Below are 18,198 nucleotides of genomic sequence, written 5' to 3'. Positions count from 1 at the left end.
TTCTACGCAATGAATTTTCTATGAAAACATGAGAGAAGGAGCGAGAAGTTTTACCTGAGAGAGATTATAAGCAGCAGATCTGGGTCTGGTTGGAGCTCGATAACGATAATAAGCAGGTCGTGGCTCTGGTTTAGGCAAGTGGTGAGCAAAGAGGGTTTTAGGCTTTTAGCAGGGGGAAGGAGCAAGCAAACGCACAGAGGAGAAAAGAGATTACTTTGTTTTACCTTTTTAGAGCTTTATTTAATGGTGGGATGGGCTTTGGGCTGTGAGGCCCATCACTATTACCTAAACGAAAATAGAATAAATACTTTTTTTATACTTACTTGAGGATTGTACTGTATAAAAAGATGAAAAGAGGTTAGGTAGAAGAAAGCAAAAGAGGTCGAAAGCTTTGAGTCTTTTTTTTCCTACCAAACCCTCCCATTGATGATTAGCTTCACCTGCCATTTTCTCAATGTCTGAACAAATAGTTAGAGACCTTTATTATATAAATGGTTTCTCACATTTTGAGCTCCATCCTTCACCAACCCCCTTTTGCTTCTCCTCTCTCAAGGTATCCCTTTCTCATTCTCTCTCTCTCTCTCTCTCTCTCTTTCATTTGATTTCACTTTTAGCTTCTTCAGTTTTGTGAGAGGCTGTTAGGTTTGGTAGTATCCTGTCTTTCTTTTGGAACTTGCGAGATAGGTTTCTCTTCATTTTTTAGTCTTTGCCCGTTTATTCGTTGATTGGAAAGTGTAGACTTTAGTTGAAATGCTCCTTCTGCCATCATAAAGTTTTATATTTTTCAATAGACTTTGGTGTTCTTGTTCTCGGTAGATGAAGTAAAGAACAATCTTGGGAGGTTGAAACTAGATTGTTGCAAGTTCGTAAATCTTAGGATTTGTCACATTGGGTCTGAAGTTTCATGGAATTTCTTGCCACTGTAGTTTTCTCGTTTGAGATTGTTCTTCATATCCCACCCATTCAAACTGATGGTTTTTATTGATCAGGTTAGTAAGTTATTGTTGACTTTTAAGAAAGCTGGAGATGGCTCAACAAGGTGAAATCATTAATGAGCCGGTAATCTCTGCCTTTTCAGCCTTTTGTAGTTTGTTTTCTTATTCATGATTCAGTCGTAAACCATCATTAAAACTTTTGGAATCTGGCATTGTTACACAGTTTGTTATTGGAGAGGAAAAAGGTTCTGTGAGATTGTCTACTCTAAACCGTCCTCGTCAGCTGAATGTCATCTCTCCGGAAGTGGTATTTTTGATATCTAAGATCAGAAGCTGATAATATTCTCCTCTTCTAGATGTTGAATCCCGCCTTAATTGTAAAATTTGAAACTCAGGTCCTCAAGCTTGCAGAATACCTCGAAATGTGGGAGAAGGATGATCAAGCAAAGCTTATACTGATCAAGGTTTGATTTTTTTTGTATCCTTGATCTGTTGATGATTTTCTACTACTGTAGTGTAGACTGATTTCTTAACATAGCTTATTTGTTCAGGGTGCAGGTAGAGCTTTCTCCGCCGGTGGTGATCTTAAGATGTTTTATAACGGCCAGGATTCAAGTAAGGCAGCTAACAGAATCATCATGTTTTGTTAAAAGAACACAATTGAATAGATTTTGTTATCACTGTTGTTTTTAACAGAGGATTCTTGCGTTGAGGTTGTTTACCGAATGTACTGGCTTTGCTACCATATCCACACATACAAGAAGACACAGGTAGCTTTAGTAGTGCTCCAAATTGCATTGTATGAAAGTGTCCTCTTGAGGAGTACTTAACTGTATAGAATTGTATAGGTCTCTCTTGTTAATGGAATATCGATGGGCGGAGGTGCATCATTGATGGTCCCAATGAAGTTTTCAGTTGTGACAGAGAAAACTGTGAGTTATAAGTTTAATCTGCTTCACATTAGATTTGCATAGAATAGCACAGCAGCTTTAACTACTTCTTTCATTGATAGGTATTCTCAACTCCAGAAGCAAGTATCGGGTTTCACACTGACTGTGGGTTCTCCTACATCCATTCACGTCTTCCTGGTTATTTAGGTAACTACGAAACCAGTAAAACCAAATATTGATTCCAGCTAGGCATTGGCTGATCTCTAATGTACTTGTGTTTTGCAGGTGAGTTCTTGGCTTTGACTGGGGCAAGATTAAACGGCAAAGAACTTGTAGCTATTGGAATGGCAACACATTTTGTACCTTCTGATGTAAGTACTTGAGAATGCTTTTCCCTGGATTTGATTTATTCAGGATGTAAATATATCCTCAAATGTTATTGAGCTGTCTTGCAACTTTATAGTTATCATCTGTTACTTTAGCAAGGTTTCTGGAATCTCTAACCATTACCATGTAGCTTGAATGCGGACAGGTTCTTAGAAATGATGAGTTGAATGCTTATCTTTCACATCTTTTCTTGTTGTCAGAAATTGGCGGATCTGGAGGCACAGCTTGTGAGGTTAGACTCAGGAGACGTGGACGTAGTCCGGTCCACAATTGAAGAGTTCTCCGAGAAAGTCAACCTCGACAAAGACAGCATCCTTAACAAGTAAAACAACTTTTTATATTGGTTTCTCGTCATGCTTGAGATGTTGTTTAATCTTTCTCCCCCACTGGTATTATATACTCACGAAGACGGTTTTAATCTTTGGGGCTATGGCTGATCTGCAGGCAGTCAGTAATCAATGTGTGTTTCTCAAAAGAAAGTGTGAAGCAGATCATACAAGCATTTGTAAGTCATCCTATTTTCTGGCGACAGAAGTCATCCCTGGCTATAATCATCAGTATGAACTATTTCTGGTCCTCTTACAGGAAGCTGAAGCGAGCAAGGAGGGAAATGAGTGGATAACTCCAGTCGTCAAAGGTCTAAAACGATCGTCACCCACAGGGTTGAAGATAACCCTACGATCGGTAATTGTTATATGTTATATGATCTCCCATTTCTCGTATTTGTCTCTTGAAATTAAATGCTGAACAAGACTACCCTGTCAAGTTCATTATATAGTAATAATGGATGAGAAAATGGTTTAAACTTCTAGCTAATGTCGTAATATGGCGTAAATTTAAGGCTTCTTAGCTAATGATAATCAGCAATTCTTGTTATGTTCTTCCCTTATATTGATTCTGTGAAATTCTCTATCAATCTATTATGTTGTAAATTTAAGTGAATCTTGTGAGGCGTAATTTTTCCAGATCCGTGAAGGTAGAAATCAAACGCTGAGTGATTGTCTGAAGAAAGAGTTTCGTCTCACCATGAATACCTTAAGGAAAACCATATCTGCTGATATGTATGAGGTAATATAATCAAATGCAAATACTGCAACCATTTTTGGTTTTGTGGTTCTAAGAAAATTCTAACATCATGTAACCCTTTCTGTATTTGTGATTTTGTGTAATATCTTGCAGGGTATAAGGGCTCTGACCATAGATAAAGACAATTCTCCAAAGGTATGTTTCCGCTCTAGGAAGCAAAATATGAGTCTACTTGGAACCTTAGATCGCAGCTAACACATTTACAAACTTCTATGATTGGGTTTGGTGCAGTGGAGTCCAGCGACACTAGATGAGGTAGATGATGAGAATATCAATTTGATGTTTAAGCCCTTGGAGGATGATATTGAGCTTCTTATCCCTGAAACAGAAGACAATAGGTCGGTGTACGGGATAGTAAACCCAACTCTTGAAACTTTCTCTTGATCTGAATGTCTCATGAGAAAACAGTCCCTTTCTTATGTTTTGATAATGTGCCACTTCACAGGTGGGGAGGCAAATACGAGACTTCAGGCTATGCATCACTGATACAGTGTAAAAGAGAAGAGAACTGAGCGTATGTTCAAATTATAAAACTGTACCCTAAAAACTGAAACTCCACGTGTGTTGAATTATTATTACATAATATTGTGTTGCTTGACACTCAGGTGCAGCGATGATAAAATAAGGTTCACGTATGTAAGACATGGGTCTCCTTGATCTAATTAGAGCGCAGGTGTTTTTACCAATAATAGTTAATAGTAGTTACCATTTTCAAATGATGTCTTCTCCACACGAACAAAACTAAAATCAGAAGTTTTATATTAGTGTTAAGTTTAGATAAAGGAAGTCACATTTAGGTCGTTAGAACAGCAGCTGCTAATTTGGACAGCTCTAAATTTGCCCTTTTTTTATCTCTCAGTTTTCTACTCACTATATATGTCTCTCTCCTTCTTTCTTATAAATACCCTGCGTCTTGACGAAATAAACACGCAACAGAGACAGAGGAGCAAAAAGATGGCCGACTTTCTTTTGCAAAAGGCCACCTCTGCTCTCGGTGAAACTGCCAAGACCGATGTCGTGAAGGATGCAGTCGACAATGTGGTGTCAAGAGGCATAGATGGAGCCAAATCGCTGGTGCACAATTTGGAAGAGAAGAAAGGTGAAGTCTCCTCCAAAATCGTGGGAGCTGTTACACACTTTACCGGCAGTGCGGACAATCAGGTTCCATTCGAAAACCAAAAGAAAGCTTCAAAATTCTTAGGTATCTTAGGGTAAAATAGAATAGGAGACAAGAGTCTTATGCTCTCTTTTTACAATTGCAGCCACTCCTAGCGGCAGGTGACCGTGAGGTCGAGACGCCCTGGTGGAAGAACTGTTGTGAAGTTCTTGATCTTCTCAAGGCATCATCATCATCATCCTCTACTACATGAAGACCAACTCCCAAGTAAAGAATAGAGAAGTGAAATATATCCCACCCAGTTTTTCAAACTATGTTCTGAGTATTTCATTCCGTTTTCTTGAGAGTGATTTCAGATTGTGTTGTTTACTTTATAATTCCTCTTGCTGTTTTTCATAAGCTTCTTGTTTTTTTTTCAATCTTTTGATTGTTTCCAAGAAACATTTGTAATGAAAGAAAAAGTAAGCAAACACACACTAAAGAAGACTCCAAAATTTGTGAAACCAATCAAATTCCCAAACATATAACGTAAGGAAACACTTTCAAAAACAAAGAAATCAAATTTCATAAAAGTCTACCTCGAATCAAACCCTCCTCGAGTGTAAAACGTAACAGACAACTGCCACTCCAGCCACTGCAACAGCAACCGCAGCCACAGCTCCACCAGAACCAGCACTCACAGTCGGTGACCACGACTTAAGCTCAATCCCATTAACTGGCTCAACCACATTCTTCAATCCACTAATCATCTTCTCAGCATCATCCATCTGCTTCTGTAACTCCACAATCTCAGATTCCATAGCTACCACTTTCTTCTCCGAGTCTCTTAACGCCTCTTCCACAACCATCTTCTCTGTGATCCACTTCTGCAACTCTGCTTTCCCTTTGGCTACATCTGATTCCAAACCCTTAATCCTCTCCTTCAAATCATCCATCTCCTTATCCTTATTTCCAATCTTCTCTCTCATCTCTTCCTCTGCTCGAACCTTCTTGTTCCTCTCCTCCAACTCTTTCACCTCCAAAGCACCAAGCTTCGTCTCCAACTCCTTCATCCTCTTCTCGTTCTCCTCTTTAACAATCCTTAAACCAGCGACCTCTTTCTCCAATTCCACAATCCCAACCCCTTTCTGTGAAATCTCAGACTGAAGCTTCTTCGCCTCCGCCGTAGCCTCTTCCCCTTCAGTCTTAGCCGTGATCAGTTCATGCTGAACCCGAGCAACTTCAGTCTCTAACTCGGAAGCTCTGGCAGCTATGGCTTCGAGAACCTTCCTCTCCTCATCAGACTTGTCAATCTCCCTCTCCATCTCACCCATCTTACGCTTCGCCTTGGATTCGGCTGCTCTCAGCTCCTCGATCTCCGCAGTCAAGCTTTCGATTTTCTTACTGATCTCACCATTATCACGCACAAGCTCTTGATTTTGAGACTCGAGCTCTCCAATCTTGCGATTCAATTCCGTGGACTTGTTGCCGACACCGTCTTGATGATCAGAATCGAAGAAACTCTCATCTTCCTGGCTAGTCGCTTCGCCGTTCAAGGTCCTCTCCTCAGCCATCTCCAGCAGTTAGCGATCGGGAAACTGAATCGTAGGAGGAAGAGAGTGATAAACCCTAAAGATAGATTTGACAAAACAAGAAATAGGAGAAATTAGCAAGAATCGGAAAGTTTCGACCTTTTTCTCTTTAATCAGAAAAGAAAAAAAGTTTTGATTTTTATGATTCTCTCGTTAAAAAGAAAAAAAAAAAAAAAAAAAAGAGATAAAAGAGGATAAAGCAACTTTTCTCTGCGATTCGATGCGATTAGGGTTTTGGGTTACCACAACAAACCAATGTTAACCGATCAAATCTGATCTCTGCTTGGACGGCTGAAAATAAAGGAACCGGTCTGATTTGGTACTGCAAATGATTTTGTTACTACTTTACGCACGTGCGCACCAAATTTTTCCCTCGGATCCCGGATAGCTTCATACGGGAAAGGCCCATTTAAAGACAGCTTAAGAATAAGAAGTGTTAGTTTGGGCTTCTCAAGCCTTTTACTGAAAATTTAAGTGCCCCTCTCTCGTTTAACGATAATGAATTATTGATGGGTTGGCTACATGAAAAATCCACGCAAACATAGAGATAGAGAGGTGTGCAAATATGTAAATCAGATTTTCATTAAGAATTAGTACCGTTTCCAAACCAAGTGCTTTATGGGGCGATCGTGGCAATCTTACTTACCAACATTACTGATCTTGTTCTTAATTAAGCTCCTACTCCTTTTTTTCTATTCATAAGTGTTTAGTAAGCATTATATATGTCGCGATCTAGCACATGTTTGTTTTCATACATGTCTTATCAGAGTTAGGCACAGTACAAACACAATGAGAACAAGTTGTGATTTCCTATATATATATCCATTGATAAGACTCGTGAGGATGATGTTTTAGATAATCTTACATTAAACAATATATACCAAATTTGGTGACAGTAAATTATTACAGTAGCGCCAAGCGACTGCGCAATAAATAATAGTACGACCATGAGCCGTTTTCTTTCTGTGGTCTATCTACAACTTTAATGAGCTCAAATGACAAATGTACAAATTCCACTTATATATAAATGATATAATTTGACAGAAAACAAAAAAAAAAAACCAAAATTAAATTTCTTATACTGCAAAACTTGATATATCGTCCCATGGTTATAGTAATCAAAAATTTCTCTATTCAACTCTAAAAGCCAAAAAAAAAATTGTAGTATTTTGTTTGTCAATAAAATATTATTGGTCTTATCCAAAAACTGTGTCATATGAGAATACCTTGATTTGTTAGAAATCGTTATTTTAAAATGAATGTTACAAAACTGAATTCGAGCAGTGGAGGAAGGCACTGTTATCTTAAAACGATGGGTTGTTAAATGTTATAAATTGTGTGGTGGTTGTGAAAATCTGTATATATGAGCAGCCAAAAGCATAAAGCGCATGATATAAAGTACGTGGAAAAAATCCCCCCTCAAAAATGGAATAATAAAAAAAAAAATTGTTTGTGTGAAGTACTTAAGCAAAACATTCAATGAAATCGGCATGCTCTTAACTACCTCACCAATTTTTTTTATTTTTTTCAGCAACATTTTGCATGCACGTTTCTCCTCCTTTAGATTCTTTGTTTAAAGTATATTTCTTCCAGCAACACAACAAATAATAATAATAATTAACTTCAAATAACAAATAATTGAAGAAAATATATTTTAGTCAACATGCATTTTCTCGTTAGTCACCTACCCGACCAGTCCTCACTAATATTGTTGCGTAATGCTTGAGGAGGAGACTCTGTTTTCTCGTTTTTGTATTGGGCGGCAAAATTTTCAAAAGTCGTTGATTTGAACCAATGCATTTTGTTTTTATGATTTTAACATTTGCTTTGAATGACTAGTTTGGTCAAACGGTTTATCTGTGTGTCAGTGTGTGTGTTAATGATATTGTGTTATAATTACTGTTAAGTTCAATGTTTTATAGTTGATGTCACAAGTCGTGTTCCATTGGCATTTGGCAGTATTGATCACCAATCTTCAAAATGGTAACGTTTATTTTGTTTCCTCTGCTCATTAATTTAAGTACTCGACCGGCTCAAATAGGGTTTAACTGATCATTTATAATTGAAAATAGGAATGAATCCCGTGCAGTACGATCGATTTGGATTATTTGCAATTGTAAATTCGTTTTGTCTTATTTGTAATTATTGTAAATTTGTAAATAATGACAATAGCCAAAGCGGTAGTAATATAGTAGTATTCATAAGTAGGAAGAATCAAAAACCGAGACAGTCCAAAACAAATGCCAAAAAAAAAGAAAACACATTTAAAGAGGTATGGATCTACGTGATTATTAGTATAAATTAAAAAAATATTCGTTACGTGTACCGTGTACGCGTAGACGTAATTAAACGTACGAGTCATTTTGTTTTATTTTTAAGGATGATGTTATCCACTTCTATGATTCGATAACCTTAAAGAGCCAGTTATTTTTATGTGGCTATCTGATCAGTATGTCTCCGTCAACATTAAGATTTTAGGTTTTCTCGCGTCTAAGTGACGAACGAAATCATATAATTAAGCAATCAACGTACGTATGCTTTTGACGTGATGATCATCTGATTTGAGTTTTTATTTTTATTTATTAGTATCAATTATCAATCATACAGTATTTTCTAATCATGATATAAGTTTGTTTTCACAATTACTATAATATTTTGAAATGTTTTCGACTGAACCTGGCAAAATAATGTTTTTAGAAAGTGGACTTTAAGAGTTTATATACTGGCCTTACCGGCCTAACGTGGAAGAAACCTAAAGGATAGCATAGTAATTACGAGGATAACAATGACTACGAAAATATAAAGTCAACGAAAAATTGGAAAGTTGGTAAAACGAAACCTGACAACAGAGTGGCAGACTCACACGAGGACGTAGTTTCAAAGCAAATCACCAAAAGCAAGTTCATCAAAACAAGTTTTAAGTTTATGCTCACCTCTTCCAGTTCACATTTCTCTATGCCTTCATCAATTTCATTTACTCTTATGTCTGCAGAGTCATTTATTGTTTGACTTTTGCTTCTTCTATATTCTTGTACACGTCGATACTTTTGCTTACTTATATATTGATAATTCATGAATTATGGCCACCAGGCTCAGACCGATTAAGGTCTCGAATGGTTATCACGAAGCATGCATATGGATTGCGTGGTTTATAGAATATGGTACAAAATTTGTAATTTAAAATAAACTGACAACTGTTAGCTAGTGTCAAGATTTATCGACGTGTACAAGGGATAGGAAACAAATAATAATAAACATCAAATTTTCCGAATCAAACAAGATTTGCAGTACAATGGAAGATTTAATGATATGTTTGATCGTTTGTGTTTGCTATGATTGCCGACGGATGCGACATGTTAATACTATTTTAAAACTTTATGTTGACACATCGATATGTTGGTAATCTAAATTATCATCTCTTGCTGCTTATCCCTAAGTTTTGGTTCAATTAATTAGCGAAAGTAGTGAGACATGTATAGGTAAGGTTGGACTAATTATATCTATTGTGATTTTGGACTGTACTTGCATTGCATAATTTATATGATCATTACATAATTAGTTGTCGTTGGCTTTAAGATATCGAGTTCGGTAGTGACTTGTCTCATTTAATTTATTCGTAAATGTCATGTCCGTTGGTTATAAACTTATAATCAAATTCCTGTACACGGTAAAGCTAGTTGGATTAGTAATTAGCTGATGACAAAATAGAAAACAATAATTGTTAATTTTCGTAAGAACATGTATTTTTCCTAAAGAATTTCCAAGGTCAAGATATTTGCATTTCGGATTTCAAACACAACGTCCAGTCATTTCCAATTTCATTTACAAATACAAAAAAAAAAGGAAAAATACAAAAAGTAGAGATTTGTAATCTTCTCAAAATCACAAACAACAAAAATAGTTTTACCAGAGATATTGTAAACGTTAGTTTGGATGCACTAATTGATCATTCAACATAACACAACGTGTTTTAGATAGGCATATATATTCAGTTTCAGTCTATCAGATGATGTGCTATAATAAAAACTATTAATTATGTCACCTCTGAGACTTGTCAAATCTTGCACCACCCATAATTATAGGCATCAACATATGTTATTTTTCAACAAAATCATAACTTAAAAAGGAAAAAACACTACATTTTGAAAAGTAATCAAATTTGTACGTAAAAAACAAAAAAAGAAGGGCCGGTCACCAACTGCATAACCTAACTTGTAAAAGCTCTTCTATATCTTTGGAGTTGGCAGAAAACAAAAGTGCAACCTTTGAAACTTGGGGTTGAAGGGGGAATCAAATTAAAACATACGCGTTAATACTGAGCAATCGTGTTCACATATAATGTTATATATATGTTCTTGAAGACATTTGGTTATAGATTCGGGATATTATCATATACTGATCGATGTATATATTAGTTTTATATCCTGCTATTAGGTTTACTGTAATTCCACTATATGAAAACATATAATATGGATAATCGTTGACTAAGACTGCATGCGTTTTAACCTTTTATTGATAAAAGTATTATATGTGGTGTGGGGGTAAAACATGACATTTTTTCTTCTTCTTAAGGATAGTGGCAAAAACTTGTTTCTTTTTGGATTTCTATTCTAACGTATATCTCTCGAATGATTGTAGTGTAATGGATTAGCATGGTTGAATCAAGTTTCTTTCCTTTTCTATATATAAAAGCGTTTAAAATAATTACATAACTGAATTTTCTAATCTACTACCTCTCTATAGACTATAGAGTATAGATAGGAAGTCAAAATATTAAACTCTTTTAGTTTGTGAAAAAAAAAAAAAAAAAAAATTCTTACACACATTATATAAAAACTAAATAATTGGTCCCGTTTTAGAAAGATATGGAACTCTCTAGACTCTTTGAGATTTCACGTTTTTGTGTGTGTGGTCTTTGATAATTGCATTTTTTGCTAACACGATGCAGCATTGATCTCCCCCAAAGGCTCCAAGTGGACTTGAGAAAGCAACATTCAACAGTTTTAGTAAAGAGGCCAACTTGCATCATAATACTTCGACGTAGTTGATAATTAATACTACACGATACTTAATTTTGTCTATACTATGCGTATAGGGTAATGTATTGTTTCATTCGTTATGTGACATCTTGAATTCATGTATGCAAATAGGTTTAGTGATCAACCATAACTTCTTGGGAACAAACACACACATACATTCTAATTTAAAATTTTACATAAAGAAAAAATCATAAACGTTGTGGCATACAGTTAATGCGAGGTGTGTGGGTTAACCAAAATAGAAAAAAAGTTAAAAAAACAAAAACAAAGGGTCAACCTTCACACCACCTTTGCACTCGCCTATCATGTCATCATCACTGACTATATAAATCTCCTATGCAGCCTCTTTGTCTTCTCCAACACATTAACTCTTCTATTCCTTTCTCTCTATCTCTCTCTATCTCTTTCTCTAAGCCATAGCTATGGTTTTACCAGAGCTTCTAGTGATCCTAGCAGAATGGGTTCTTTACCGTCTTCTTGCTAATTCATGTTACAGAGCTGCAAGAAAGCTAAGAGGCTACGGTTTCCAATTAAAAAATCTCCTAAACCTCTCCAAAGCACAATCGCCACACAGCAATTCTCATCATCATCAACAACAACAACAATACCAGCACCTCCAAGATTCTCTAAACCCTGTCTTCCCAAGCTTTACAAAGTACCAAGAGCTCGTAGGCAAAAACAGAGGATGCTCTGTTTCTTCTGATCATCTTGATACCTTTGTCTGCGACATCGATGGTGTTTTATTAAGACAAAACTCGAATAAACACTTCCACACGTTCTTCCCTTACTTCATGCTCGTAGCCTTTGAAGGAGGATCAATCATCAGAGCGATCCTTCTCTTGCTCTCTTGTTCTTTCCTCTGGGCTCTGCAACAAGAGACCAAACTAAAAGTTATCTCTTTCATAACCTTCTCTGGTCTTAGAGCCAAAGACATGGACAACGTTTCTAGATCGGTTCTTCCCAAGTTCTTCCTCGAGAACTTGAATCTCCAGGTTTACGACATTTGGGCTCGAACTGAGTACTCTAAAGTTGTGTTCACGAGCTTGCCGCAAGTGATTGTGGAGAAGTTCCTGAGAGAACACCTCAACGCTGATGATGTGATTGGGACTAAACTACAAGAAATAGAAGTCATGGGGAGGAGATTCTTCACCGGCTTAGCTTCAGGTTCTGGTTTCATAGTGAAACATAAATCAGCTAAAGACTACTTCCTTGATAACAAGAAGAAGCCAACACTTGGAATTGGAAGCTCTTCAAGCCCACATGATCACATCTTCATCTCCATTTGCAAAGTAATTATCTTTCCCTACCCTTTTTAACAAAAATAGATTTAAAGTTAATTTTGTTTAAAATTTCCCAAAATAACACGTCTCCATTTCTAGTTGCTAAGTACCTTCATTATTCCATTTTCATTACTTTCTAAATATCAAATTTTGTTATTCTCCCATAGAAAGCTTATCTTTGGAATGAAGAAGAGTCCATGAACAAGAACAACACATTGCCTAGAGAAAGATACCCAAAGCCATTAATCTTCCACGACGGGAGATTGGCTTTCTTGCCAACACCGTTAGCTACACTATCTATGTTCGTATGGCTGCCTATCGGATTCTTCCTCGCTGTTTTTAGGATCTCGGTAGGAGTCTTGCTTCCTTACCACGTAGCCAATTTATTGGCTTCTTTGTCCGGTGTAAGGATCACTTTCACGACCCATAATTTGAACAACGGTCTTCCGGAGAAAGGTAGAAGTGGTGTTTTGTATGTTTGTAACCATAGGACCCTCCTTGACCCAGTTTTTCTCACCACTTCGCTTGGCAAGCCATTGACCGCGGTTACTTATAGCCTAAGCAAGTTCTCAGAGCTCATAGCGCCTCTCAAGACAGTTAGCCTTAAAAGAGACAGGAAGAAAGACGGTGAGGCAATGCAGAGACTACTAAGCAAAGGAGATCTAGTGGTTTGTCCCGAAGGAACCACTTGTAGAGAGCCTTATCTATTAAGATTCAGTCCTTTGTTCGCTGAGCTAACCGAAGACATTGTTCCCGTGGCTGTGAATGCTCGAGTGAGCATGTTCTATGGGACAACCGCGAGCGGGCTCAAATGTTTAGACCCTATCTTCTTCCTCATGAACCCTAGGCCGGTTTATTGTCTTGAGGTTCTGAAGAAGTTGCCAAAAGAGATGACTTGTGCTGGAGGTAAGTCAAGCTTTGAAGTTGCGAATTTCATACAGGGAGAACTTGCTAGAGTTTTGGGATTTGAATGCACTAATCTCACGAGGAAGGATAAGTATTTGGTTCTTGCTGGAAATGAAGGCATTGTGAGATAATAATCCAAATTTTCATTAGGTTTTTTTTTGTTTTGTTTGTGAAACAAGTTAAATATTATTCAGGACTTAGATGTTTAATTCTCTATGGTTGATTCGTTTGGCATCATTTCTATTTTTGTATTATCTCGTGATAAAATATTGGAAATGTTTGTTTTATAAAATTTCGTTTCTGGATTAGTCCACATAAAATTTCAACCTGTCGCTTTAACGCCATAAATTTTATTACTAGCACGAATGAAATGATTTCATAATTAGTTGAAATCAATATTAAATGTAAACATGCAACAATAGTATATTCTTTAGGTAAGGAAGATATGTCATGAATGTTCATGCCCCCAAGTTTATATATATCACACATTCACACATCAAATATTTATGGTCTCATATCACACACCATTAACGTGAACGCCCATATTAATTTCATATCACATCAAAATTTAAATGTATCACCTTATTTAATATTCACACCAAGAAGAAAAGGACTACATTTAATTAACAGTTCACACCAAGAATGGTTTCATTCCATCGCTGGTTTCGCTTCACTGAAACTGAAGTGAAGATCTTGATATGAACTTAAGTAATGCTTGAAAGCACTAACTGAAGTTTGCCTCTTTGCGAATGATATTTGCGATTCTACTCAATTAAAAGAAAACTGAATGAACTAAGTAATGCTGCAGTGACTAGAAGTAACACTTAGTTAGTGATGTTTTGAATGCATTACCTTTCCCTCACATGACGAATCTCCTCAAGAATTTCTGCAGTCTGCTGAACCTTTAGATTCTTGGGTTTATCTTCACGATTAAGCACCAAGGATGCAACATTTACAACAGTGACTAGTTCAGCTTCAATTCTGCTAAGTTTCTGGTCTATATTTTCCAAGTAAGATTCATAAGAAGACACTTCTTTGAGGATGCTACCAGTAGAAACATCTTCTAGTACATGACTACCGGTATCGAGAAGTTCTTGGTTATCCTCAAAATTCCTTTCAATAAGTTCACTCTCATCAGAATCCAAGTGGGACTGGTCATTTTCGAGCCCGTCTTCAGTTGATTTGGGCTTTGGTGATACAATGTGGATTCCACCTGAACTGTTCTCTCCATCCTCTTCAAGATCCAAAGATATATTCCCTATCAACTGTGTTTCCTTGACAGATATTGCCTGAAACCAAACCGAGCTTTTCAAGAAATTGGTTATTTGGTTAGATAGATAGATATCTCAGAAAATTTAAAGCAAGAGAACAACCAAAACTATAACATTTCAAAAACCCTTTTACATACTTTCTAACTTCGAGATTCTTTCAGTCTTTTCTAAAACAAGTTTATACACTAGTGGACTAGGACTGGTGAGATAACAAGTAAGCTCTCGTTTGTTTGTTTGTTTCTTTCTTTCTACCTCGTGAAGTTTAGAAGAAAGCGTATCGAGCAACTCAATACGAGCTTTCGCCTTGTCCAAAGCGTGCATAACTTTTTTCTTCTGAAGAAGCAAGTCTCTGGCATCATCCTCTTTCCCTGTTTGAACATTCACAGCTGCTTGTTTCCGTAGATTCTCAGCAACCTCAGATAATCTCAAAAGTCTCAACCTATTACTGTTTGCTGGACCAACAACAACCACAACAGCAAAACAAAACAAAAAGTTCAAAATTGGCATCAATCATTGAATTAACAATACTAAAACTCACATTCCCATCTTTCAACACTCTTAAGAAACTCACATCTTTCATTCTAAATTCCCAAAACGCAAAAATAGTTGAGATGATTTGACTTGGGTATCTGAAGACAGTAAACAAAGATTGATGCACTCTACTTATCTCCAATCAAAACGAAGAAGATTAGCAAATAAAGATTCGACCTTTGGCACGAGTAGACTCTGCCTCTGCGTGCAGCCGATCAAGCTGGGAGCGAAGAAGGTCAGAATTCGCCGCAGCGGATAAGCACCTGAGGCTCGCCGGAGTCCGCCGAAACCGAGCAACCACCATCGGAGCCCCGCCGATGCTCGTCGTCACCATCTTTGGTCTTCTTTACAAAGCAGAGAAGCACACACGCGCGTGTGGGTGGATTGGAGAATAACAATAACAGTTCTATTGTAAAACCGGTTAGTTCCACAAACCGGTATTGAATCTAAACCGGTCACACAGACTTTTCCAGCTTTGACGTCTCCGTCCAATTTTGATTTTTTTTTTTTTTTGTTTTCTCTTCTGTAAATTTTACATCAAAATCTGAACTTTAGTTTTGTAACCATTCCTATAGAGATCGAGAGAACGTGCTGGTGCTTTGTGTAGGAATTTACCGGTTAAATTTTGAAACTTGGATCGGGTGTTCTCAGATTTGGTAGTCTCCGACCGCTTCTTACTGGTAGGAATCGATCAGATATGAACTGGGTTCAACGCAAAATCTATCTTTACAATGTCACCTTTGGCCTCTACATGCTTGATTGGTGGGAACGATACCTCTTCAGTATCCTTTTTTAATCGTCTCTCTCTGTCTCTCTCATTCCTGCTTGATTCGTTTATCTTTAATCGATCTGGTCTTCTGATTGAATATGCAAGTTTTGATCTTTTTACTTCGTTGGTGATTTTATTTGGTGGCACTGAATTCTCTTCTCTTTGTGTTGTCGTCTAAAGCAATGTGTCTGTTCTGTCTTAGAATTTTGTTGTGATGTTAGATTTTGGACATGAGATCTCTGCTTGCATTTTCTTTGCTTTTCCTCAACTTTTTTTATTTTCAGATTCTTTGGTGGTAGTCTTGATGTGGTTCGTTATATACAACGGTACACGCTACTTTTCGGAGCTCTACCAGAGGTAAAAAGACACCTTTAGGTTGTTAAGTTTTCTCTGGTACTAATCTTACTATTGTCGTAACACTTTTTGGTATGAACATGCGTACCTCTATCTATATCTCTTTGCGAGCTGAGGAATTAGTGTAATAATACAATATGCTTTGTGGCGTCATCTTCAACTCAACAAGATCCATGGACTCTCATGATACCTAGTTCATGTTTTCCTAAGTTTTTTTGCAAAATACAAGGATAAGTGCAGCATTTTCTTAAACATTATCTTACCTTCTTTTGTGCATTTAGTTGGGGTAGAGATATATACGTCAGACCATCTACTTAATCCTCCCCATAAGTTGTGGAAATTGATAGATAGAGAAGTCTGTAGTTTGCCTGATGAGTTGACTGCTGCTTGCTCTTAGGCTGCTTTGAGAAGCATTTTGAAGCTCTACTCTAATAATATTCTATTTGCACTCGCAGCGTAACTTACATTTTTTTATCTTCACATTGCAGGCATTTGACATGAAAACAGGTCTTATTTCTCGCACGGTAAAGCATGAAAAGCCTGGAACCTCCCCAAAGGCATGCACGTTTGGTTCCAATTTCTGAGATATATACCAACAAAAACCTCCTTTTCCAGCGTCACCTCTGATTTTTTTGTCAAATTTCCTCCAAAGGCTCCAGGACTATTCGTATGTCTCTGTATCATTTGTTCTCATGTTTCCGAAATCAACAGAGCTTATTTATAGACACATAAGATCGCAAGTCTTTCTGTTGTATTTATTTCCAAATCACTTTGATAAATGACCTCAAAGCAATACTACATTATTAGTTTCTTGTCCTATGACCCAGTGAATACTATTACAACATTACAAATATAGTATACAACAGAGCATGATTTCAAGAGGGAACTCTGTTCTAAACTTATTAAAACGAATTTAGGAAGAATCAGTAACCCAATCCTTTGGCAGTGAAGACTCGAAGATCTGAAACAGTAGGGCGTGATCTCTCGTCTTGTTTTTTTGAACCAAATCCATGATGCAGACCATGTTCAACAGCTTCCCTTCCTTCTTCCGCTATTCTTTTCCTAATAGCTACCAAAGAACTTTGCTTCTCCGAAGCTGCTTCGTCCTTGACATCTCCATCTTCAGTAATCTCTTCTCCTCCATTTTTCTCTGGCCTTCCCCACCATTTGTTTGATACAGTTGTTAAACCGCCTGATGGGAATCCAGATTTGAACTCATCTAAAGCTGCCATTGTCTTATTCAAATTAGCGTTAGCCCAGACATTGGACTTCCCCCCACTCTTGTTTCCACCATGCTGCATCTTCGTCTTCGGTTATGGATGATGTTATAAACCACTGTAATCAAGAGAAACCACTAGTAAGCACCACTTTTCACCATTAGCTAATCTGGGGAACAAAACCAGCAGACTTAAATGTGATCAAGAAGAAGACTTAAATATGATCTTCTTGAACAAAACCGCATAGAGAAAAGGTTTGCAATCTCAAAAGCACAAAGACACATTACAGTAACGTTGCTACTCTTATGAACAAGACCCCAGAAGCTTCTAGAATCAAACATAGAGAGTCAACTCAACACTTCCAGAAATCAATATGTAAGGCACCAGATCTGGAATCAAACGACTCAAACGTTTGTGGGTTTCAGAAAAGGGCAGAGCTTTTCCAATTTTCATAATTACATACCCAACGATTGCATTAAAACCCTAATTTCCATACGACTGATAAAACCTTTTTGCATCCAAGATCACCTACCTAAAACGGGAACTTGGCTTTACACAACAATCCAAGAAAAGAAAAAAACAGAGAGCTTTGCTTTACACGGAGTATCTATCTATCAAGTACGAAACATTCGCTAGAGATAATGGAGGAACCTCCTTGGAGCTTCGTTTCGTCTAATCTACGGAGTTTTTTTGTACTTTCTCAGGCGCTCTTCTTTAACAGTTTGGCTTTGACTGTATGTAGATGTTTTAGAACAGAGACAAGGTTCAAAGTGTAATTTTGGCATTGAACTCTGATACATTTTATTATCCTTTTGAAAAAGACATCTTTTGTTAACAGACAAATT

General features: G+C 37.1%; 6 protein-coding genes and 1 pseudogene across 13 annotated transcripts; 4 read left to right on the top strand and 3 right to left on the bottom strand.

Moving 5' to 3' along the window:
• The first annotated feature begins 332 nt into the window (after positions 1 to 332).
• On the top strand, positions 333 to 3,984 carry LOC104754809 (3-hydroxyisobutyryl-CoA hydrolase-like protein 5). Of its 3 annotated transcripts, XM_010477085.3 has the most exons (17): positions 333 to 553; positions 990 to 1,059; positions 1,159 to 1,242; positions 1,331 to 1,399; positions 1,487 to 1,550; positions 1,632 to 1,705; positions 1,784 to 1,867; positions 1,948 to 2,032; positions 2,111 to 2,196; positions 2,413 to 2,534; positions 2,657 to 2,717; positions 2,798 to 2,896; positions 3,179 to 3,280; positions 3,392 to 3,433; positions 3,530 to 3,636; positions 3,744 to 3,812; positions 3,904 to 3,984. In XM_010477085.3, exons 2-16 carry the CDS (start codon positions 1,027 to 1,029, stop codon positions 3,808 to 3,810), a joined length of 1,179 nt encoding a protein of 392 aa, XP_010475387.1. In that variant the 5' UTR covers positions 333 to 553; positions 990 to 1,026; the 3' UTR covers positions 3,811 to 3,812; positions 3,904 to 3,984. The 3 variants fall into 3 exon arrangements, with proteins under 3 accessions (XP_010475387.1, XP_010475385.1, XP_010475388.1); XM_010477083.3 differs by having other exon boundaries at positions 3,744 to 3,984; XM_010477086.3 differs by lacking the exon at positions 333 to 553 and adding an exon at positions 569 to 684 and having other exon boundaries at positions 3,744 to 3,984.
• On the top strand, positions 3,904 to 4,896 carry LOC104754810 (uncharacterized). The gene is made up of 3 exons (XM_087494899.1): positions 3,904 to 3,971; positions 4,235 to 4,483; positions 4,561 to 4,896. Exons 1-3 carry the CDS (start codon positions 3,942 to 3,944, stop codon positions 4,666 to 4,668), a joined length of 387 nt encoding a protein of 128 aa, XP_087351025.1. The 5' UTR covers positions 3,904 to 3,941; the 3' UTR covers positions 4,669 to 4,896.
• A 13-nt stretch (positions 4,897 to 4,909) lies between these two features.
• On the bottom strand, positions 4,910 to 6,254 carry LOC104754808 (peroxisomal and mitochondrial division factor 2). Its single transcript, XM_010477082.3, has one exon. The coding sequence runs from the start codon at positions 5,966 to 5,968 to the stop codon at positions 5,000 to 5,002; it is 969 nt and encodes a 322-aa protein (XP_010475384.1). The 5' UTR covers positions 5,969 to 6,254; the 3' UTR covers positions 4,910 to 4,999.
• Positions 6,255 to 11,180: 4,926 nt separating this feature from the next.
• Positions 11,181 to 13,531, top strand: LOC104754807 (glycerol-3-phosphate acyltransferase 1). Its single transcript, XM_010477081.2, has 2 exons — positions 11,181 to 12,314; positions 12,473 to 13,531. Exons 1-2 carry the CDS (start codon positions 11,448 to 11,450, stop codon positions 13,340 to 13,342), a joined length of 1,737 nt encoding a protein of 578 aa, XP_010475383.1. The 5' UTR covers positions 11,181 to 11,447; the 3' UTR covers positions 13,343 to 13,531.
• A 109-nt stretch (positions 13,532 to 13,640) lies between these two features.
• On the bottom strand, positions 13,641 to 15,574 carry LOC104754805 (uncharacterized). Of its 4 annotated transcripts, none has more exons than XM_087494896.1 (5): positions 15,191 to 15,421; positions 15,054 to 15,111; positions 14,735 to 14,934; positions 14,064 to 14,516; positions 13,641 to 13,975 (listed from the first exon to the last, which is right to left on the bottom strand). In XM_087494896.1, exons 3-5 carry the CDS (start codon positions 14,860 to 14,862, stop codon positions 13,936 to 13,938), a joined length of 621 nt encoding a protein of 206 aa, XP_087351022.1. In that variant the 5' UTR covers positions 14,863 to 14,934; positions 15,054 to 15,111; positions 15,191 to 15,421; the 3' UTR covers positions 13,641 to 13,935. The 4 variants fall into 4 exon arrangements, 3 of the variants coding, with proteins under 3 accessions (XP_087351022.1, XP_087351023.1, XP_010475380.1); XM_087494897.1 differs by having other exon boundaries at positions 14,064 to 14,500; XR_015586645.1 differs by lacking the exon at positions 15,054 to 15,111 and having other exon boundaries at positions 15,191 to 15,574.
• An 86-nt stretch (positions 15,575 to 15,660) lies between these two features.
• LOC104754806 (uncharacterized) lies at positions 15,661 to 16,953 on the top strand. Of its 2 annotated transcripts, XM_010477079.3 has the most exons (3): positions 15,661 to 15,795; positions 16,067 to 16,139; positions 16,625 to 16,953. In XM_010477079.3, exons 1-3 carry the CDS (start codon positions 15,711 to 15,713, stop codon positions 16,635 to 16,637), a joined length of 171 nt encoding a protein of 56 aa, XP_010475381.1. In that variant the 5' UTR covers positions 15,661 to 15,710; the 3' UTR covers positions 16,638 to 16,953. The 2 variants fall into 2 exon arrangements, with proteins under 2 accessions (XP_010475381.1, XP_087351024.1); XM_087494898.1 differs by lacking the exon at positions 16,625 to 16,953 and having other exon boundaries at positions 16,067 to 16,143.
• LOC109130223 (uncharacterized) lies at positions 16,868 to 18,143 on the bottom strand (annotated as a pseudogene). The gene is made up of 2 exons (XR_015586646.1): positions 18,005 to 18,143; positions 16,868 to 17,471 (listed from the first exon to the last, which is right to left on the bottom strand). The product of XR_015586646.1 is annotated as an uncharacterized LOC109130223 (transcript).
• Positions 18,144 to 18,198: the final 55 nt, after the last annotated feature.

The sequence above is a fragment of the Camelina sativa genome, chromosome 17, assembly GCF_030686135.1.
Source record: "Camelina sativa cultivar CO46 ecotype springtype chromosome 17, ASM3068613v1".
NCBI classification, from domain to species: Eukaryota; Viridiplantae; Streptophyta; class Magnoliopsida; order Brassicales; family Brassicaceae; genus Camelina; species Camelina sativa.
Note: the sequence above shows the minus strand (reverse complement) of the source record. Positions and strands in the feature narration are given on the sequence as shown.